At 44.4% G+C, this 23857-nt stretch overlaps 1 protein-coding gene across 1 annotated transcript in view; it reads right to left on the bottom strand.

Annotated features, from left to right (window-relative positions):
* PLEKHG4B (pleckstrin homology and RhoGEF domain containing G4B) overlaps positions 1-23857 on the bottom strand; it is an 85804-nt gene that overhangs the window by 47449 nt on the left and 14498 nt on the right. The window contains exon 2 of the mRNA XM_088023197.1: positions 9323-9520. Within this exon, the coding sequence (XP_087879323.1) occupies positions 9323-9520 (198 nt within the window). The remainder of the gene's footprint in view (positions 1-9322; positions 9521-23857) is intronic.

Consider the following 23857-nt stretch of genomic DNA (forward strand, 5'->3'; position numbering starts at 1 on the left):
ACCCAACATGGGGCTTGAACTCATGACCCTGAGATCAAGAGCCCCATGCTCTACCCACTGAGCCAGTTGGGTGTCCCTGGTCCTGTATTTTAAGTCATTTGCTGCAGGTTAAGATGTCTGATTCAAACTGTGCATGACAATATAAAGTCTCCATCCATATTAAACCACTGCTTTTCAGAGAGGTCATTCCAATTTCCACAAATATGAGAAGAGTATCAGCCTGTTTATCTTACTGAATTCTCCCTGCTCTGAATATTAATCTTCATAATCTTCTGCTCGTTAGTAAACAAAAGCTTGTGTCTTGTCATCTACTTTGTGCCTCTCTGGCCACCGAAAGCCCAGCCTTCCCGGGTCTTCCATGGACAGCAGCACCTCTTCTGTACACTATCTCTTCAAGGCTCTGCCAACTTTTATATTGGACTTAGTATTTTACTTATTTCTATGAGTTCTCTGCAAACATGACATAAGAAACAGCTTTTTTTGGCTTTTAATTTTGCTTCTGATGCTTCTGAAGCACAGATTTTCTAGATGTTTCTGCCACCAATCTATCAACTTCCTTTTTGTGATGGCTCTCATTGCTTGAGCCTGAGAAGTCAGTCCCCTCCCCTCTCTCTGTTCGACCCTAACTCACAGACAAAAGTCTATGCTGGTGTTCTCCTGAGTGGCCGGCAGAGTGCTGGGTGGCTGCTCACTACATTTCTGAGACCCGCTCCCTCTCCCCCTGATTTCCCGTGCTGACTACACTGTTCCCCGGAGTCCTCTCCGGTTCTGGGTGATCAGGACTGGTCTGTTAAAGCAAGTCGTCACTATGAAAGTATGGTCGTACACACTCAAAACATTTTATTTTTGCTTTAAAAAATATAAAAATGCTCATTCCTTCACCATCACCCTGGTGCAGAAGGGACCCCCTTGGAGGTTTGCTGGTGCTTTCCCTTGGCCCCAGCTGAGCTGTCTTGGCCCCTTTATGGTTAATCGCATGATACCAGAAGGTAGTTCTCTACACTAAGCTTCCTGATTAGGTTTCTGTGTGGGTCAGTCTCTTCACAGGACTTGAATGGGCACAGAGGGCCATCTTTGCTGACTTTGGGGGGGGTCTACTGTCTCCCCTGGGTTGGCCACAGCCACACCACTGTGTCTCCCAGCACCTCTGCAGGGAGCAAGAACATAAAGACAGTAGGGAAAGACTATGGATGTAGGATTCTTCCGGATTTCCCCCCAAATATCCCAGTCTCTCAGTTGTCTTGCTCACACCTAATGGAACAGCACTTTTTTGTAAGTGATGTTAGTGAGTCTTTGCTGAGCATGCAACTTTGTTTTCTGGATTTAATTAGCTATTCTTTGTTTTCTGGATTTAATTTGCTCTTCTTTTCCTAGCTTAAGGTGGAAATTTAGATAATTAATACTAGACTTTCCTCCTCCAAACTATATATTATACATTAAGCATTGTTTTAGCTGTATGTAAAAATTTCTACATGTTGTGTTTTCATTATGGTTCAGTTCCAGTCATTTTCCTTTTGGTTTCTTTAACCCATGGTTCTTCAGAAATGTGTTAACTGAATTTCCAAATATTTTAGGAGTTCCTAGTTGTTGTTGTTATTTAATGCTGATGATAACACAGTGGTTAGGAAAAAATACTCTATTTCTGTTCTTTGAAATTTTAAAATTTTATTTTTAATGACCTATGTCATGTTGTCCATCTTGAAAGTGTTTTACGTGCACTTGGAAAGAATGTGTATTCTGCATTTGCTGGATGTAATGTTCTATAAATGTCAAATAGGTCAGTTAGGTGTTGTTCAGATCTTTTAATATCCTTAGTGTTTTTTGTTTTTTTACTAATTAGTTTCAATTGTTGACAGAAGAGCTTGAAAATCTCCATTTAGTGTTGTCATTTGTTTGGTTTACTGTACCTGGATGTTCTGTTATTAAGTGCGCTGTTGACAAATGGAGCCTGTTATCACTATGAGTTGTCCTGCCCCCATGTGGCCCTGGCGGCACGCGCTGTCGGAGATCTGACTTGTCTGGCCATAAGATCACCACCTAACCTTTTCCTATGTAACGGCATATCTTTTCTCATTCTTTTCCCGTCACCCTTTGCATGTCTTTATGTTAAAGGGCATTCCTTATAACCAACATTTAGATGGTCTTGCCTTTTTCCCAGCCCGTGTCTAATGATATCAGCCTTTTAGTTAGAATTTTTAGTTCATTTAACTACATTTACTATAATTACAAATATGGCTGGATTAAATCTCTCATCTTTGCATGTAATCTCTATTTGCCTGTCTGTTCCTTTGTTCTCCCTTTTATTCCCTCTTCTATGTTGTAGATTCCATTTATCTCCTCCACTGATTTTTTAGTTACACCTCTTTGTATTGTTTTCAGTAGTTGCTGTCAATATTTACAACATGCATCTTTAACTCTTCATCATTTACTATTCAAGTTATATTTTGTTACTTAAAAACAATGTAAGAACCTATAGTAGTATAATTCAATTTACTCCCTTCCACATTTGGTGCTTGTGTTGTCATATTTTTTAAAATTTATTTTAATTTCAGTTAGTTAATATACAGCGTAATATTAGTCTCAGGTATACAATTTAGTGCATATGACACCCCGTGCTCATCACAAGTGCCCTCCTTAATCCCCATTGCCTGGGTCACCCACCCTCCCACCCATCTCCCTTCTGGTGGCCATCAGTGTGTTCTCTACAGCTAAGAGTCTGTTTCTTGGTTTGTCTCTCTCTTTTTTTTTCCTTTGCTCATTTGTTTTGTTTCTTAAATTACACATATGAGTGAGATCATATGGTATTTGTCTTTCTCTGACTTATTCTGCTTAGCTTTCTCCTAAGGTCAGGAACAAGACAGGAATGTCCAGTCTCACCACTTTTATTCAACATAGTACTGGAAGTCCTAGCCACAACAGTCAGACAACAAAAAGTAATAAAAGGCATCCAAATCCATGAGGTAGAAGTAAAACTTCCACTATATGCAGACGACATGACACTATATATAGAAAACCTTAGAAACTCCACCAAAAAATGACTAGAACTGATAAATGAATTCAGTAAGGTTGCAGGATATGAAATCAAAGCACAGAAATCTGTTGCATTTATAAGTACTAACAATGAAGCAGCAGGAAGTTAAGAAAACAATCCCATTTACAACTGCACCAAAAATAATAAAATATCTAGGGATGAACTTAACCTAAGAGGTGAAAGACCTATACCCTGAAAACTACAAAACATTGATGAAAGAAATTGAAGAGGACACAAAGAAATGGAAAGACATTCCATGCTCATGGTTTGGAAGAATACTGTAAAATGTCCACACTCCCCAAAGCAATCTACACATTCAATGGAATCCCTGTCAAAATACCAGAAGTATTTTTCACAGAGCTGGAACAACCCACCCTAAAATTTGTATGGAACCAGAAAAGACCCTGAATAGCCAAAGCAACCTTGAAAAAGAAAAACAAAACTGCAGGTAACATAATTCCAGACTTCAAGTTATATTACAAAGCTGTAATAATCAAAACAGTATGGTATTGGCACAACAATGGACACATAGATCAATGGAACAAAATAGAAAACTAGACCACTTTTACCATACACAAAAATAAACTCAAAATGGATTAAGGACCTAAATGTGAGACTAGCCCTGAGGCTTCTTATGTTCGATTTTTTCTCATCTGAGCACCAATTGTCCTTCTCTGTTAGGTTGCTCTTCCATCTGCACTCCCTGCGGGCTCAGTAACCGGCCCCAGGTGTTCTTGCTCACTTAGGAAGTCATTGGCTCTCCATAATTTAGTTCTCTTAGATCTTTGTGTATCCACAGCTGTTGGATGGCTTTAAAAGAAAGTAGAATTGTTTTCATTTATGTAGGGTTTTCTGGTTGTTTCAGCAGGAGTAAAAGTCTCACACACTTCTATACCCTACCTAGAAACAGGGCTCACCTGTTCATTAGTCAATTTCCTTTGTTATTCTCTGACCCTTCCTCTATTTAGGAGTACACGTACAATTTTCCAAATGTAAGGGTGTTGCTGTTATTATTGATTTGTAGTTTTATTGCACTGCACTCTTCAGATATTAATTCTTTGTATTTATTGCCACCTTATGACTAATGGTCAATTCTGGTTAATTTCAGCAAATGTACAAGTACACTAAAGAAGAGTGTATGTTCTCTAATATTCTCTAGCTGTATACACTTGAAGTAAATATATATCCTCTAATTGTAAAATTTGACCAGAATTTTATCAAATTTTGGAAACTGTTCCATGTGTACTTGGGAAGGATGTGTATTCTAAGATTACTATGCATGCCCATGGGTGGAAGAGAGAAATCATGTCTTCAGACATATACTCTAAGCAATCTGTGGTCTGCTTATCTGTTTGCTTTGGAGAGGAGGTGAGATCTCCCATTATGACTATGTTTACCCCTTGTAATTCCCTCAGTGTGTGCTCCAAGCCTTTCAGGCTATGTTGTTTGGTGTTTACAGATTGTTTTGTACTCCTGGTTATTACCAGCATTATTACTCAATGATCCACTTCAGCCTTAATGATGCATTTTGCCTTGTAATTACTATGTTTAGTTTGTTACGAATAAAGCTACACCAGTTATCTTTGGTTAGAATTTTGCTGGGCTACCATTTCATAACTTTGCTTTCATCCTGTTACTGTATATGTTCCCTTGCCTTTGTTTTGTTCCCTCCTCTTCTGGCTTCCATCTGATTTTATTTTCTTTATTGTAATCCCTGCCTCTGCTTCCTCCCCATCATGCAAACCTTTCTGATTACTTTTAACTTCCTCAGACATTTTTTGAGCCAAACTGTGATGAAAGGAAGTCACAGATAAGCTGATGAGTGACTCTAAGCATTTCTTGTATCTACAAAGGGATGGAAGAATGGTGGTTGTTGGAATCTTAGGTTAACATGACAACTTATCTTAAAATTAATATGATTTGTAATGCTCTTCAAGCCACATACTTTGACAATAGCAGGTAAATAAATAAAAACTACCTTGATTTATATTAACTAAAATATGTTTATATTCATAGTTGTTGAGATAAGTTCATTTTCTCCTATGTCATACGGATGATCAAATTTTATTTTCTTTATTAAAAAGTAAAAAGCAATATAAATATGCAAATAGTAAGGATATCCCTAAATTTCATTTTGTTTATTAAATTATGTACTTGTAAATATGCATTGATATTAAAGAGTAGAATTATTCATATGGCATTTTCAGAAAATAAGCAATTTAAGTGGGAAGGGGATGACTTATGATTAAAATGAAAGGAAAAAGAAACTTAACAAAAGAAGGCAAGACATTAGGTCAAAAAAGCTTTTTAAAACACACCTTTGAAAGGGGACAGGCATTTTTGTTCCCTGTGCTGCAGTTTATCTCTGTTTCCTATTAATCAACACACTTTAAATGTGCAAAAGGTACATAATCACAAAGGAAAACATCCTCTGTGTAGACTACTTCACACAAAGAATTAAATCTAGGACATCCTTGGTCATTTCTCTACCACGGTCATTCTAGCTAAAGACATTCAAAGAGGGCACCTGGGTGGCTCAGTCAGTTAAGCAACTGCCTCTGGCTCAGGTCATGATCTCAGGGTCCTGGGATCGAGCCCCACGTCAGGCTCCCTGCTCAGTGGGAAGCCTGATTCTCCCTCTCCCTCTGCAGCTCCCCCTGCTTGTGCTCTCTTCAAATAAATAAATAAAATCTTAAAAAAAATAAAAGATATTCAAAGAATTTAATAAATCAAAGTCATCCAGTGGTAGTTTTTTGTAAAGCCCTACTTCAATATCAATGGAGTCATAAAAGGTACTGATTAATAAAGATCTTACCTTTTTTTTTGTAATTTTGTAATTCTAAGTAATTTAAAAAAAAAATCTTTTTCTTGAAATTAACTACTACTTATTTTATTTAGGGAAGCTCTTTTATCTGAATTGTACAAAGACCATACAAAATCTAGAGAAGTTCTCATACTCAGTGGCTTAACATTGTTTGTACTCTTACCATTGCTGCATATGAGGTAAAGGAAATGATTTTTTTTGAAAGCCAAGGAGGTAACTCTACATACATACAAAGCTAATAATTTTTCAAATAAGATTAATTAATAAACTGCACTACTTTTAAAGTTGCACATATTACAATGGGGCAAATACTGCTGTTTTACATTGCAGCTGTTACTCCAGAGCTCTGTGATAGACAAATGTTGTTACAACTCTAGCACTAAGCAGAAGGCCTCCTTAAGACTCAGTATCTGAGGAAACCCATGTTGCTGGTACCCGCTGAGGCTCCTCCTGAGCCTTCTCAACTGTAGACAATTGGGCACATGCGTCTTGCAAGTGCCATTCACAATCACATGATCAAAAAACTAGCCAAACTGTGTCTTCAGTTTTTTGAGCTCTTGTAGATCTTCATCCTTGAACTTCAGGTCCACCAAGTAGCCTGTAATGATCTTGGCATTTTTCTAAGACTGCTTCCTACAACTCATGTTAGATGGCTTTATAAATATGACATAGGGCTTCAGTTTGTGGGTTTGAGCTACGTGAATACCCTGAGGCTCTAAGTCCATGACACAGATCTTTCCTTCATTAAGGACTGTTTGAACAGCATCCACCATACTCGAGCATCCTGTGATATTCATGAAGATTTCAAATATTTCCTTTGACACATAGTGATACTCATGTCCGTTGCATTTCATAACTCTTTTTGGAACTAGTAGTATGTGGCACAGCACTTTGGAAACGGTTAGGATTAAGTTCCATAAATTGTCTTCTCAGTTCATTTACTCCAACGCCAGAAGGCCTCACGAGTACTATGAAGCGATGCTTGTCTGAAGGGTGCCGCTGGTACCTGACCACCTCCTCGTATGGGGTGCCCAGTGCACTGAGGCAGCTACTGGCACTGCACACCCTGGCGCACAGCTCAAGCTCAAGATCTTACTTTGTAAGATCGAGGCATGCATCGTTCAGCAGCTCACTGCAATATACCTACAACTCGGCTGTCATTAGTTTCAAGATTGCCTCGAAAATAACCTACAAAAAAGATATCCCAAGACCTTCTTCCTCCAAATTGATCTATGGCTTTAAAGCAATCTTAATCAAAACTCCTAGGATGCTTTGTATAAATAAACTGATTCTCAATTTTATATAGATATGCAAAGAAATTAGAATAACAGTTGGAGGCCTTACACCAGCTGATTTCAGGACTCACTATAAAGGTTCAGTAATCAAAACCATGGTACTTGAGGAAGGAGAGACTTATAAATCAATGGAACAGACAGAGTCTAGGAAGAGATTCACACTTGTACTGACAATTTTCCACAAAGTTGCCTGGGCGGGTCAATGGAGGAAAGACGGTCTTTTCAACAAATGGTGCTAGAGCAGGTGGACAGACATATGGAAAGACAAACAAATTTGATGCTTACCTCACACCATATACAAAAATTAACTCAAAATGGATCTTAGGCCTAAAAGTAAAGTCCTTAGGACATAGAAAACAAAATAAAAAAAAAGAGAACTTCATCAAAATTAAACACTTGACTCTTCCTAAAACAATATAAAGGAAATAAAAAGGTAAGCCACAGATTGGGAGAAAATATTTGCAAACCATATATAGGATAAAGACCTTGTATCCAAAATATATAAAGAACTCTTAGAACTCAACAAGAAGACCCTGCAGAAATCTGTGAGTGAGTGCCCTCCTTAAATTTTATGCCATGTGCCTTACTTGCTTTACCCCAGTCCTGACCCTTACAGACAAAAATCTGCTTTTGTAACCTTATATATTTGGAATTATCTGATTGGATATTTAAAAAAATAAATCGAGTTATTTTCATGGAAAAAAAAAGAAAATGTCAATCAACAAAACCAAAAGACAACCAACAGAATGGGAGAAGATATTTGCAAATGACATATCAGATAAAGGGCTAGTATCCAAAATCTCTAAAGAACTTAATCAAACTCAACGTCCAAAGAACAAATGCATTTTTTAAGAATGGATAAAAGAGGGGCGCCTGAGTGGCTCAGTCGTTAAGCGTCTGCCTTCGGCTCAGGTCATGGTCCCGGGGTCCTGGGATCGAGCCCCACATCGGGCTCCCTGCTCCACAGGAAGCCTGCTTCTCCCTCTCCCACTCCCCCTGCTTGTGTTCCCTCTCTCGCTGTGTCTCTCTCTGTCAAATAAATAAATAAAATCTTTAAAAAAAATAAAAGAATGGATACAAGATTAGAGTGGACACATCACAAGGAGGGTATATAAAAGGCAAATAAGTCCAGGAAAAGATACCTCACATCTGTAGTTATTACGGAAGTGCAAACTAACACCACGACATTAGATGCGACACCGCTGCACATGTAATAGAACGGCTAGAATTAAAAAGGTTGACAATAGCAGGTTTTGGTGAGGATGCCAAGCAACTGGAGCTCTCCTAAAGCTGCTGATGGGAGTGCACGATGGTGCAGCCACTCGGAAAAGAGTTTGGAAGTGGCCCAGCAATCACACTTCTAGCTGTTCTAGCTATTTACCCAAGAAAACAAGCCCACACAGATCCTTGTATGCAAATGTTTATAGCAGTTTTATACATAATATTCTAAAACTAGAAGCAACCCAAATGCCTATCAATCTATAAATAAGGAAACAAATTGTGGTATATTCCATACAATGGAATACCACTCAGGAAAAAGAAATCCCTAGAAACAAACTAAGCACCTAAGAAATTTATTAGGCTGGGTTTAAAGACTCTGGTGAAAGTTCACTGGGGGAACCAGAATGGATACCGGTGGACAGAGTGGGCTGTACCCCTGGGAGGCCTGAGAAGCCTGTTTCGGGAACACAGAGCCTTATTTCACTCTTCATTTGGGATTAGGGAAAAAAGGAGCCAGAAGCCAGAGGAAAAGAGCTGAGCCAGTACCCTATGCACCCCAAAACTGTAGGGGACTAGGAATAGCTCTCCATTTATATGATTAAACTCAGTGAAAAATGGCTGGGGCTAATCTCATAGCTTCCTTTCAGAAAGAAAACAACAAATCCTCACTTGAATTATTTCTGCTTTAATTACTGGTTTAATTTCAGGTTCTCCTTTGCCTCCATCACTGGTGTATTTCCCTGGATCTAGAATTCCATGTGCTCAGCTTAAATATTTTCCAGGTACCAAGTAACACTTTGCCTGTCTCTTCCCTATAGTCAAGGGCAGGAAGGTGTCATCTGCAGGGGAGGGTCTCCCAGGTTTCCTTCTGCAGGGAAAATCATCACACAGGCTCTGTCCCTTCAGAGGAGGGTCCCACACAGGTTTTGGCTCCTCAGGGCAGGTACTCACACAGGCTTCCTGCTGCAGATGCTGTAGGGCCCTCTTGGCTGGGATGAGGAAGTCAGTGAGGCAGCGCAGCCCATCCCCACCATGGAGTCTCTCCGCCACACTGAACAGCTGCCAGAGCACCGTGGCTGCCGTGGCCTCAAAAGGTGGGTAGAGGGCAGACAGTGTGTTCTGGATATAGGTGTCAAGGGATTCCAGATCCTGAAATGCAAGAGAGGATCAGGTAATTTAAAACATCAATTAAGACAGGTGCAGGGGTGCCTGGGTGGCTCAGTCGGCTAAGCGGCTGCCTTTGGCTCAGGTCATGATCCCAGTGTCCTGGGATCGAGCCCTGCATCGGGCCCCCTGCTCAGCGGGGAGCCTGCTTCTCCCTCTCCCACTCCCCCTGCTTGTGTTCCTGCTCTCGCTCTCTCTCTGTCAAATAAATAAATATCATCTTTAAAAAAAAAAAGGCAGGTGCAGAGGATACTTTTCACAGGCTGGCTATGTAAGAGTCCACTTTTTGGGCTCTGTCTTATATCTGGGTATTTGAGTTGTCTTTGGGGAATAGGAAGGTACTGGCAAATCCTCAGCATGGTGGGGGATTCCTCTTGGAGCAATCTCCTGGTCCTTCACATTGTCACACAGCAGAAGCGTACTGAGGAAGTTTCCATGACTGCATTAAGTAGATCTGACCCCTATGCCTATAAGGTGAACCCTAAATAACACTTTGCAAGTGAGGTGGTTGCTGCTGTCACATGAGGCACAATCAAGTTCCACCCCAACAAATTCTGAAATGTGCACCTGAAATGCTATATTTTAGGATTATCCACGGAGCATGTGGAATTTCTTAGGGAGCCTTCCCCTTCTCTGGTTCCCCCCTCCCTGGCAATCCTGGGTCTGCAGGGAATGGGGGAGGTCCCTGTGTCAAGGACAGAGCTGGTCCACATGTAGCTTAATACTCAGAAAACTTCACCTACAGCAAATACATTTTAATTGTATTGATAATTTTTTAAAAATTTAAACAAAAACCAGTAGGGCACCCTTTATCAAAACCACAAAATTGTACCCATTTGGTCATTATGAAAACATTATCCTTTGGTACCTGATTTGCTCTTTATGTTTTCACGCAACAAAAGTTTATGTAAAGACAGAATGCTTTTAGTTTAAAAGATATTTAATGCCATTTTTAGATGTACCATTTCCTGAGGAAATAACACAGGGTTCATTTGGGAAAAAAATTCAAGGCTACAATAACAGTTAAAAGTCAAAGAGGTTAAAATTGTGAAGCCGATTTTTAAAGGAACAACGGTTACATCTGAGACTCCTCTGAACAGCTCATGATACAGATAATTTCCTAAAGAAATTGAAAATAAAACAGTGACTCCCCTGGGCCTGAAGCAGGTAAGGACTCAGGCCATCTGTCCTGATGGAGGGGCCAGGCTGCAAAGCAACCGGGGAGGTGCGTGCTGCAGTGAGTCCATCTGTGGAAGCTCCCACCTCTGCGTCAGTGTGGTGAGGCACTGGTCAGATATGCTCTGGAGCTCCCATGCCCATAAGGGCTTCCCCATGTCTGTCTGCTCCCCTCCCTCCATATGCCTGGGTCTCCCCACCAGACAGGGCCACTCACTCATTAGAAATTATCTAAGTACTGATTTTGGGGCACCTGGGTGGCTCAGTTGGTTAAGCGACTGCCTTCGGCTCAGGTCAGATCCCGGAGTCCCAGGGTCGAGTCCTGCATCGGGCTCCCTGCTCAGCGGGGAGTCTGCTTCTCCCTCTGACCCTCCCCCCTCTCATGTGCTCTCTCTCTCATTCTCTCTCTCTCAAATAAAATACAATATTTATAAATAAATAAATAAATAAATAAATAAATAAATAAATACTGATTTTTATTTAGAAAATGCCAAGGTGGTCTGATGTCTAAACACAAGTCACACCTGAGCCACCAGTGACCATCCAGCCTATGAGAAGAATGGTGTTCTTAAGCCAGTGGAAGAATCATGCTCCGAATGGGATGCTCCTCAAAGAGATCTGAAGCAAACACTTACTTGTGATACAAGAAACTGGCAAAAGTAGAAGGACATGTCTTTAATGACCTATTTCAGAGGAAGTGAAATACAAACTGTGGATCCTCCCCGGGAGAGATGTCCTCCTGCTGTGCAGATACCCAAATCCAGACAGACTCCTCCTCCAGACTCGCAGGTAGGTCCTGAATCTCATGTCCTACTGTGGTCAGCAGCCTCCCAGTGGGTCTCCTGGCCTCCACCTCACCCACTCATCTTCTGAAAACTGCCCAATGTGAGGAAGAGACAGGCAATCTCTAGGATTTCATAGCTTCCCTGGCCCTTCTCTGCCCTTGGATTCCTCTTGTGACTGAGTGAGGCTCCAACACTTGGCCTGAAGGGCACCCCTCCACCCAGATCCTGGTCCAGGCAAGAGCTGCCCACGGAAGCTGTCTGTGCGCCCAGATGCCACTTCCCAGGTCAAGTAAGTTGAGGAAGCCTTGGGCGAGCCAGAGGGAACATATTCTCTAGCCTCTTCTATGGTAATGTGCCCTAAGTAACTGTCTGCACAGCCCCTTCCTGGCTGTCACCTGCTTCTCTGGGTACTTCATGACCAGGAACAGCAGAGCATGATGCTGCACCCAGGGCCACTGCCTCACAAGCTCCCCAATCATTTTGCAGATGGTGCCCGTTCTTGCTCTTGGGAAGAGAGGGTCTGACGAATAAGCAGACAGCAGGACCAGGGGTGGGCAGAGCCTGAGGGGCCATTCCAGGCTCAGCACTGTGGCATATGCATGGTACAGGTCAACCATTCCCACGTGTACACAACTCTAAGAATTTAGTTTTTTTCAAGAGACACAAATTACAAGAGGGGGAGGCAGATATATACAACCCAGAGAGCAGAGGGGCAGAATTATCACATTACAACAAAATCAAGTTACCTGAATATATTCAATTTAGCTTAAGAAAATAGGTAAGAATATAGTATATCTTAGAAAGATTTCCATAAGAAATGCTTAAAAAGAGAATTATCTTGGTATCTTAAAGGGTAAAGTTCAATCATCTTGAATGTTTACTCTGTATAACATTTTCTTTCCTGATGTTTCCTGGGATGAATGTGTATGTGTTACCCCTTGTATGTGTGAAGGAAAAGGTGTGTGCAGAGCTGGGTGTGTGTGCCAGGGCAAGTTTGCATGTGAGGGAAAGTGTTTGTGAGGGAAAGCGCATGTGAAAGTGTGTTTGAGGGAAAGTGTGCGTGAGAAAGTGTGTCTAAGGGAAAGTGTGTGAGGGAAAGTGCATATGAGGGAAAGTGTGCATGTGACGGAAAGTGTTCGAGAGAAAGTGTGTTTGAGAGAAAGTGTGTGAGGGAAAGTGTGCATGTGTGAGAAAGTATATGTGAGGGAAAGTGTGTCAGGGAAAGCATGTGTCAGGGAAAGTATGTGAGGGAAAGTGTATGTGAGAAGAGTGTGTGTGTGCCAGAGAAAGTGTGTGTGTGAGGGAAAGTGTCTGTGTGAAGAAAAGTGTGTATGTGAAGGAAAATGTGTGTTGAATCCCAGTGTGTGAAAGCATCTGAAGTTGTGTGCTGGAGGGTAGATTGGTGGTGAGCCAAGAGAAATATTAGGGGCAAATCCTTAAAACAGTTCCTTGGCCTTTGGTTGCCCAGGAAGAGAAGGGAGTAGCCAGGGTCAGGGAGAATGTCTCTGTGGGTACCTCTGGCCCATTCAGCCTGGGCCTGCTCTCTGTAAGGTGTGACTCAGCCATTCACCAAATCTGGCACACCATCAGGATGAGCAGAAATAGGAGGGAAGAGAGCAGACAAAGGCAGATGTCATCACTTTGTTGATGGTTAAGGACTGATTTCTTCTCCTTATGTAATTCAGGTTTCCTGATTCAACCAAAGGCACACACACACGGATTTGGGCTGACTTCAAAACCGGGATCTTCACGCATCTACTTGATCCTGAATCTTACTGTGGCTTAGAATGCAATTCTCTGCAGATGTACATTAGTGGATTGGTGAAATAGTACTCGTACAAAGCACTTAATTGCCATTTTGCTGAACTGTGAATCAGTGTGTCATTATTTGGCCAACTGCAAGACTGCCTTTGCATTTTAACAATGGAAATTTTTTACGTCTGGAGAAACATTTTAGGGCTCTACTCTTCAATGAAGGATTTATTTTTCCAACTAACTTTAGGTAAAACCTTATTGAAAGAAGGGTGATTTTTGAAGTCTAGACCCTTGTCTCTCACAATGTCTGTATCCTCCATGAGTAAGCATGTTCCTCCTGGCACCTAGCCCCCAGGAGATGACCCAGCCTCAGCATAGGGGCCCTCCCTGCAACCCTCCAGGCCTTGCACATGCTGGAGATGAGAAGACAGAGGCTAGGGGTCCACAGGCCCTTCTATGCCCATCCTGTGGTGGGACAGTCTCAGGGACACCGGAAAGACGCCTGAATGCTTGGTTCTAAAACACGCATCAGCTAGAGATGGCCTGCTTCTTCCTCCCAGGGGACAGGTAACATGCTAAATGTCAAAGCAAAGGTAATTTCTTCTCGTTTCAAAGACAGGGCTGAGCTAAAGGAGAAGAGCAGTTGATGAATAGGACAAGGAAACAGCAGGCTGGAGGGACTGGGCTGAGGCTGGCCTGGCAAAGACTGACCATCAGTGCTCACAGTGTCACTCAAGTACAACATCTCTAAGGATGATGGAAGGCAGAGCCACAGAGGTGTTGGAGCAGCTGCTAGTAGGGTGGGTGGGCCTGGGTGTCCGGACCCTTTCACCCACCTGGAAGGTCTGCAGGGGCTTACTGCATGGACCACCCCTGTCTCCTAGGGAAGAGCACCCCAAGATGAGAGACTGCTAGAGAGCTAGATCCCCAAGTGGGCAGTGCACAAACTGGGCTCCGAGACCCTCACCCCACCTTCCTTGCACGGCCGTCAGCTGCTGGCTGACCCCTGCATGTCCCAACAGGGAGAGAAGGTGCTGGAACATCCAAGGCTTCGGCACAGCCATACCAGAGATGGTTTCCCTACAACTACTGCCAGTGATCAGAGGAGCCCACTACCCAGTCTCGCGGGTGATCCCGCTACATTTGGGCCCCTGCACCCTGGGGACGGTGGGGCATGTGTGGGAGGACAACACTGCAGAATAGTTGGAGTGAGGTCTCAGTTGGGGTAGGAGAAGACTGAGCAGCTGCAGTAAGGAGCAGCGTCCTCTCTGCCCGCCACTGGCCAGGCTGGGGGCTCCTCTGGCACCCAGTCACGCCGTCTCATTCTGAAAACTGACAGGGCACTGACGCTGGATCAAAGAGAACAAGGGCTGCAGGCATCCTCTGGGAGGCAAGGCTGGGGTGGGTGGATGGGGTGGGGGCTGCGGTCACCAAGACCCCTAATCTGGTCTGGGAGCTCATCTCATCCTGCAGCCCCATGACCAGCTCCCAGCGATACCTCAGATGCTGCAGCCTAGGATGGGACCCCAGAGAGTGGGGGACAGAGGGGTGCCCCCACCCAAGCACTTCCACCCAGAATGTCAGGGTGGCCTTTACACTTACCACCGTGGCCTTTGCCAGATTTTATAAACAGAGGTCCAGATGTACAAGTGGCAGTAGGCACCCACTATGGGACACTGGAGCTGTTCCTACAGCCCCTCCAAACAGGGGCCCTGGGACAGGAGGGGCACCCACATCAGGCCTCTCCCTGCCCCACTTTCCATCAGTAGCTACCTTCTCAGCCTTCTGGGGACCGGGTGTGAAACCCACACTCCCCAGGAGGCTTGCTCTCAGCAACCGACCTGGTTACAGCACTCAGGCCCTGTTAATAAGGGCCTCCTTCCTGAAGGGTGCCGATGACTATCTCTGGTTTCCTGTGTGCACAGACCCAGGAACTACCTTTGAATCAAAGAAATCCTGTCCAGAAAGCCTAGCCCCCTCTGCTGGGCTGATGTGCCAGCCGGTCTACATCCAGCTTGTCTACACCTGGTCTGTATACTTCCATATGGGTCAGCATCTCCAGCTAACCCTCCGCCTGGCCCTACTGGTGACCCTGGCCACCACTTCTGGGCCCTTCCTGGGCCCAGGTGGCTACGTCTGCCACCTGAGGGCTGGGGCTTCTCTCCTGGACCAGTGCTCTGCAGGCTCTGACCCCTGGGCCTTTACAGCTCACCTCACACCTTCTCCAGATACTCCTTGGCCTTCCTAACCCAGGTGAGCCTTCTTTCTCAAGCTCAGGACTGCTCACTTAGCACGAAGTTGCCCTCTGGTTGTGTGTCTCCAAAACTGGGGTCTGCCTCTGGCCTGTGCACCATGTGGTCCGCCCCAGTGCATTCATGGAGTTGAGTTACATCATGAAATGTCTACAAGATCTTTAGAAGAGAGAGGCAGGGAAATGTTTGGGCAAATGTTCAGCACAAATACATTTGGGCTCTAAAATCACGCTTCATTTGTGGGGAAAAGATCCCTCTGGGGAACACTTGTTCTCCACGATGCTGGGCAGAGAAAACACTTGCCTACATCCCAGAAAGTACTGAGTAGACACAAAACAGAGCAACCCTTCTATGGTGGGCTGTTGTTCACAGACTCCTGGCCTCCCTGGGGAAGATGGCACGTCCCTGTGCATGGGCATCAGGCATGGCCGTGTGACAAATATGGTGGCAGCGGCAGATACGGGTTCTGACAGAGGCTTTGTGAGCCAGCATGTGCTCCAACACACTACCTTTCCCTCTGCCACAAGTTGGATAACACCCCAGAGAGGCTGTTCCACAAGCCTGGACCCCAGAGTAAAACTGATGTGATCACCATGATGGGCACATGGCAAGAGCAGGTCATCACTGTGCTGACCACTGAGATGTGGGGGGTCATTGGATATGCAGCATAACCTGCACATCCTGATACCCCCTAGGGCCTGGTACCCCAACTCACAGTCTTTCCAACCACTCCCCCCCCACCGCAACCACAGCACACACCTTGGCACGGGTTACCACCTCTATCCAGGTACTCCCGCCCCCCGGACAGGTGTCCTGTAATGCACCTGGAGGGACTGAGCTTCACAGCCTCCAGGTTGTGCATCCTGAGCTGGAGCTTGTTCTCAGAGGCCTCCTGGGGAGACCAAGCCCCACAGGGTGGGGATGGAGCAGAACTTTGGGGCTCCATCTCTGTGGCTCCAGGGTGGGAGGTGCATTTGGTATACCTTAATCTCAGCTGTATCTCCAGGAGTGTTCCAGGCTGTTCACAAACACATCCCTGAAAATGTTTGCTTTGAATTTATACACAAGTTACCAATGAAACATGAAACACATGGTCGCCTGACTTCAGCAATTCTAAAGCTGGTGTTTGCATCACAGTGGATCGTGGGTGCTGAGCATTCCTGACAATGGAAACCCCTTAACAGCGCTGAATACCCGGCACAGTGGCAATGTCTGCTGGCAGGCATGTTGGGACGGCTGCCCTTTGGAGTTCTGTGCTCAGAACCCCGCCGGGATGGCTGCCAGGACAGCCTCTCTCAAGTTGAGTGGACTGCGGATGCAGTGCCACCTTTCTTCCTTCCCTCCCCCTCAGACGCCTGTTCCACCTGGAGCAAGAACTTCCCAGGGGGCTGATGCTCTACCAATGTCTTTTTAAAACTGATTTTATGTTCTTCCTGCTCGTCCCAGCTTCCCAGACTAACGTAGTGTGTGTAAGAACTTGCTGACATGGAATTGGCAGGTGGAAGAACCCAGACCCTCCCTCCCACCCCTGCCCACCGAGCCACCAGTGGGGGCAGCCGGGCACGTCTCTAGGTCCCTGCCGTGTCAGAGGTGGGTCAGGCCTGTGCTTCCTGATCACGCTCTACTTTGGGCCACCGTTCCCTTGACCGTTACATGGGAGGAGCTCTCAGGTGGCTGTGAGGATTGAGGGCAGGGACTTCAGGAGAGGACCTGGCCCGTGGCAGGTGTGTGTCCAATAGGGCCTGCCAGGGGCTCTCTTCCGGAGGATGAGCCGCAGGCAGCTGCACCCTCCCTGTTGAAACATGCCCTTCAGCCTTCCGGCTGGAACGTGCCCAGCTCAGAAGCTAGAGTCCTTTTTTCAACATGATCCCTTTTCTGTTCCAGGATTTCATTCTCCCATTTTAATCATCTTGGGAGGCACCTGCTTTTTCTATCTAGGGCTTGACGTTAAACAATCACAAAACCAACCCTGTGTGATGAAACAAAGTATGTAAACATAACTTCTCCAACATTTCCAAAACCAATCCTCCCCAGAGCTTCAGAGACAAAAAGTATATCAGAGCGCCTTCCTTCAGAGGTAAAGAAACTGAGTTAGCTGCAGGATCACAGAGGTGTCATGGCCTCCCAGCTGCTGGGGCTGAATGGGGGCTGGACGGTTTCGCCCTTGGACCCACCTCCATGGACTTGCCCCAGAACCAGGGCACGGGAATGCTGTGCACCTTGGCTCCCAGGCAGCCAGGAGGGTATGAACGTAGCTGCCTGGCGTGCGGCCGCTGAACCTCCATACCATGAAGCCACAACAAGCACAGTGGTGGTAAAGGAGATGGCACCTCACAGTTAACACCACGTTCACACGTGTGACTCCTATGACTGGCATAACCACCCAGTCCTGAAGGTCTACGTTCATTATGCACTTACGTCACCAGCCATTCTGTCCAACCTATGGGGGCCTGATGTCAGAATTTGCCTTGAACTGATAGGGTTTTATCTTCTGGAGACACACTCAGAATCTTCCACTGGGTGTTCTTTGGAAAAGCTACCTCTTCAGCCTCTAAGCACCTGTAGGAGCACCCAAGATTTCACATGTAGGTGTGGGGGCATCCTGGTGTCACCCCAGCTCCTCTGTCCCTGCTGGTCTCTATGCAATACTATGCAAACCATGACCCCAGTGGTTAGGAGAAAACACAAAAGAAGAACACTAGTTCAGACATGGAAATTGTGAAATTCACACTTCAGTGCCCATAAATAAAGTTTCATTGGAACACAGCCACCTTGTTCCAGGTATTGCTTATGGCTACCACAAAGGCAGAGCAGAGCTGAGTATCAGACTGAGACATACAGTCCTTCAAAGCCCCTAAGGCTTACCGTCTGGCCCTTCAAGAAGGTCTGCTGACCCCACCCTCAAGGAAGGAAGTCCTCCAAGGCAGCCAAAGGGCAGTGAGTGGGTGGACACAGGGGCAGCCCCCACCCCCCTTCCCTGTGTGCTGTCCCCGAGTTGCATAGACCCCGGCTCCAGCACAGCTACATTTCTGGGTGAAGGCTTTGTGGACACCACCATTTTCTGATTCCACACTCAAGTTCCAACTAATTGTCAGGGGTTTTGTTCAGGAACAGCTTTATTCCATGTGGGCTTTGAGGCCCACAGTCAAAGGCCTTAGCCCACAACAAAGGGTGGCACCCAGCGCCTCTGTCTCTGGGGGGGTGGTTATTAATTTCTCCTCATGGTCAAGTGCTTGGAAAATGTCTAAAAGCAGTCATTTCAAGTTCTCAGTATCCTTTTTTGGATTTACTAGCCTAATATACAACCAGGGAACTCCCTAACTTGGGAGCTGTGCAAGTCTTGGATGCACCTTCATGCCAGCATCTGTTAGGTGATTATGGATGTCCACGGAAAGCTCAAGCACAGTGCTTGCCACGGGCCATGCATTCACTTGGTCATTACCAGGACAGAAGCAGCTGCAAACACAAGGTCCCAGACCAAGGCTTGCCCTTGATCAGGAGCCCATCATGCCAGCGACCAAGGAGTGACCCTGCTCTGCTGCTTACCTGCTGATCCCACAGTAATTGCTCAAACAGACACAGTCCTCTCCTCAGCATAGAGGGGAAGCAAACCTCCCAGAGAAGCAGAAGGAAGGATGGGCAGGGGGGCGGCAAGGCTCCAGGAAAGGGTGGAGGGGCCCATGTGCAGGTGCCAGTGAAGAGGCAGTGTCGCTGGCCAGGCAGTGAGTTGAGTCCAGGGCCCAAGGCGAGAGCAGGCTCAGGGGAACACCACCTGTCAAGGTCACCCGGGGTTCTACACTGGCTGTGGTATATCACAAAGAACCCAGATTTCTGCACATCTGGTTTCTTCATTTGTAAAACAGGAATCTAATTCATCAGTTATTCCACAAGGGTAAAAGCATATAACTAGAAAGCTTCTTATTTAATAGAAACTGACAGTGAAACGTTGGCTTTGAGACATTTTGGCTGAATTTAGTTCTCTGAAGGCACTTGATAAAAAGTGTACAAGAATGGCATGTTGACCTCAATCAGTGCAGATTGGTTTCCTCATGCTGAAATGTGACTTCAGATGGAAGAAAGAGTTTGTTCACTCTACACCATGGCAAGACCAGAGAAGATTATGTCAACCTGAAAACCTCCAGCAGTCCTAATTACACCAAATTTGACTTTTCTGCAGTGAGTTCTGTGTTGAGCCCTGGTCCACAGCAGAGCATGAGTGAACCACAAGGCACATGCAGACAGGCCTGAACACCTACTTGCAGTTCTTTAGGGGAATGATTGATAATAGCCATTTTTCCTGCTTAACTTATCTGGAAAACCCTTTGGCAGGAAAGAAAAGTGCTCTTGAAATGTGTCTGCTCAACCAGATGTGTGGCTCTTCATGTATAAAGAGAAAAACTTACCTCTTCCCTCTACGTTTTGTGTTGTCTTTATTTGTTCACATCACTGTGAAATTGAGCCAAATTAGCCACCCGCAAAAGCACAGTAAATTCCCTTTTGTCTGAGTACAGCTGCTTTGCCGGTCTCTTCCGGCAGCACACCTGGCCTCTCCTCACCTTTCCCATGCATGTGTCCAACAAACAACTAATACTCTTGAAGGAGGATTGAAACTAGTTTTTCTGAGTTGTAGATCTGACAGCCGACTCCACACGTATCACCAAAGACATGTTCTTTATACTTCCGGATATATTCCAACACGAATAAAGGAGGAGCAGGCACAAACATGGTAGGTGGGAGTGTCACATTGTGCATTTGCGCTAGTAGTTGAGAAATGCCACCCTAACATCTCTCCAAAGCATCCTGTGAGCAGAGACCCAGCCACTGCCGTGATGAAAGTCAGGAGTCAGCCTAATTTGGGCTTTTCAAAACAGGAGCACACAAATAAAATCTTAAAAAAAAACACAAAAAAACAGGAGCACAGTTATCCTAGAAAAGTCCCTCTCAGACAGTCAGTGTTTCTCAGCCTGATGGTGGCTTGAAGGTAGCTGTCACCCAGATGCTCATCTGATTTTAACCATTAAGGTGAGGGGGCTCCAATATGGTGCTCATGGAAAACCACAGATATACGTTTAAGTTACAAATGATTCCTGTACTTTTCCTGAAGGACTTTGTGATGTATACAATCTTTAGTCTGAGTGGGATGGGTGCTGACTACCTACACTGGGCTGAGGTTGTTGGGGAATTGGTGCTGGGTCTAGGCTGAAGCACCTTTGTCTTTCCCAGAGGGAGGCTGGAGTGAAGCCTTCAAGTTTGCAGAAGTTCTGGCTAGGAAGACTCTATAGGGACATCTGATGAGGCTGCAGGAAGGTAAATGGAACTGGCAGTTTGGTTAAGCACCATTTAAGGTATTTTAAGGGAAAATACAAACTCTGTGTACATGATAAGAACAACAAAAAAGTTATTCTAATGAGAAACCTATGACAAATCCTTTCCCAATGTCCTGGGCCCAGCAGGTGGCTTACCAACTCTTGGGAATCCAGAATGGAGGAGTTCTTGGAGCACAAAAGACAAACACAGAACAGAGGGAAGGAAGTGCTGGTGCACACTGGGAATCCACTGACAAGATCCGAGACTCCCAGTGGTGGCCCAGCTCAGTCCACAGGAGCCTAGACCTGGCAAGGCCCTAACAAGTGGGCTGGTGCACGAGGACAGGGTGCATCCACACCTGCTGCGTGGGCACTGGTGAGCTCCACAGGGCAGTAGCTCGCTGGGGGCTGTGTAGTCAGCACGTCTGCACAGTCTGGCTGTGAAGTGCTTACAGTGGGAATTAGAGCACCTGCTCTATGATCATCCTCCATCCACAGTGGGGACCTACCCCTGTTGTTTAGAGTACTGTTTCCAGGAGGCAGTGACACCCAAGTTAGGCTGGTGACCCTGTCCAGGGCTTCCCAGACAATGGGAGTTTTCACCTGTGGTCCTGAAAACTCAAAGTGTTCCCATTTGGACAATAAGTGATAGGGCCAGTCATTGGTCCTGATGAATCAACCCCTTGTTTCTGCTGTCTCCTCCCTCCTTGTCTGTGCACTTTCTCATTAGAAGCTGCTCTGCTCACAGAGGCAGCCACTGTCCTTTCCACACTGAACACCAAAGTGCATTGAGTACCTACTGTGTGCTAAGCACTGTGCAGGATACAAAGATTAATGTCCTGGGCTGACAGCCTGGTAGAGGCTGTAAGACAAGAAAACCATAATGTTGAGGGGGAATAATATTACAGGAAGGGAAGAAAGCGCCTCTTGTATGCTTAATTATACACCCAACGACAACAATGTGATGGATACTGACATGTGGGTTCTAGTGTCAGGCACTACTGAAACATTTTATGTGGATTAACCTCACACAGATCTTCTATGAACTATTTTTCTCTAGTCAGCTACACTTTAAAGTCTTAAAAATTAGTTTTAAATTTCTGCTGATTTCCTACTAATTTTGTACTTTTGCCTTTGATTCAAACTTTTTTCTTAAAAAGGACAGTTCTCATTTCAAGACTTACATTCTTAAAATGTATTCTTTTACAGTATAATGAAATTTAAAAGCAGAATTATACAACTCATTCCAAATCCTCAAAAAAAAAAATACTAAGAAACCAAATCTAACAGCATTATTCAAAGGATTATTCACTATGACTAAGTGGAATTCATCCCAGGAATGCAAGAGTGGTTCAGCTATTAATCAAGATAAAAACAACACATTAATAAAACAAAGGAAAAAGCCCATGATCGTCTCAAATGATACAGAAAAAGCACCTGACAACATCCAATACACTTGATCAAAACATCAGAAAACTAGGAATAGAGAGGACCTTTCTCAACATGATAAAAGACACTTATAAAAATCCACAGCTAACCTCATACTCAATGGTGAAAGACTAAAAACTTTTCCCTTACGATCAAAATCAAGGCAAGGATACCCCCTTTCCCCACTGCTATGCAACACTGTCCTAGAAGTTCTAGCCAGAGCAGTTAGGTCAGAAAAAGAAACTAAAGGAATGCAAATTAGAAATAAAGAAGTAAAATGATCTCTACTTGTCAATGCAAATCCAAAAAATGCTACCTAGAGCTAATAAATTGGTTCAGCAACATTGTAGGGTACAAGAGCAACAGACAAAAATCAGTTGTGTTCCTATATCCTAGCAATGAATGATCCAAAAAGGAAATAATTCCATTACATAATAACATCCAAAAGAAATAAAATACGTAGGATACATTTTTTTCATTTCATTGTATTATTATACTATTTTTCATCCTGGTAAGTGTATTCTTTAAACCCTATTCGCTACTTCCCCCATCTCCCCACCCACTTCCCGTCAGTTTGTTCTCTATAGTTAAGGGTCTGTTTGTCTTGCCTTTTTTTCCCCCTTTTCTCATTTGTTTTGTTCCTTAAATTCCACATGAGTGAGATCACCTGGTATTTTTCTTTCTCTAACTTATTTCACTTAGCATTACTCTCTCTAGCTCCCTCCATGTCACTGCAAATGGCAAGATTTCATTCTTTTCTACAGCTGAATAATATTCCATTGTTACATATATGCCACCTCTTCTTTATCCATTCCTCACTTGATGGACACCTGGGCTGCTTCCATAGTTTGGCTATTGTAAATGATGCTGCAATAAACACTGGGGTGCATGTAACCCTTTGAATTAATGTTTTCATTTTGGGGAGGTAAATACCCAATACTGCAATTACTGGATTGTAGGGTAGTTCTCTTTTTAATTTTTTGAGGAACCCCCATACTGTTTTCCACAGTGGCTGCGCCAGTTTGCATTCCCACCAACAGTGCAAGAGGGTTCCCCTTCCTCTACATCCTTGCCAACACTTGTTTCTTATGTTACTGATCTTAGGTTCTGACAGATGTGGGGTGACGTCTCATCGCGGTTTTGATCTGCATTTCCCTGATGATGAGTGATATTGAGCATCTTCTCTTGTGTCTGTTGGCCATCTGTATGTCTTCCTTGGAGAAATGTCTGTTCATGTCTTCTACCCATTGTAATCAGATTACTTTTTTGGGTGTTGAGTTGTACAAGTTCGTTATATACTATATATACTTTGGATACTAATCCTTTATTAAATATAACATTTGCAAGTATCTCTCCCATTCAGTTAGTTGCCTTTCAGTTTTGCTGTTTTCTTCACTGTGCAGAAACTTCATATTTTGATGTAATCCCAATAGTTTATTTTTGGTTTTATTTCCCTTGCCTCAGGAGACATATCTAGAAAAATGTGGCTAAGGCCAATGCCAGAGACTTTACTGCCTATGCTCTCTTCTAGGACTTTTACGGTTTCAGGTCTCACACGTAGGTCTTTAATCCAATTTGAGTTTATTTTTGCGTATGGTGAAAGAAAGTGGTCTAGTTCAT

The sequence above is a fragment of the Eumetopias jubatus genome, unplaced genomic scaffold, assembly GCF_037043125.1.
Source record: "Eumetopias jubatus isolate StellerSeaLion01/CBP00866 unplaced genomic scaffold, mEumJub1_p1.0 scaffold_5, whole genome shotgun sequence".
Lineage (NCBI taxonomy): Eukaryota > Metazoa > Chordata > Mammalia > Carnivora > Otariidae > Eumetopias > Eumetopias jubatus.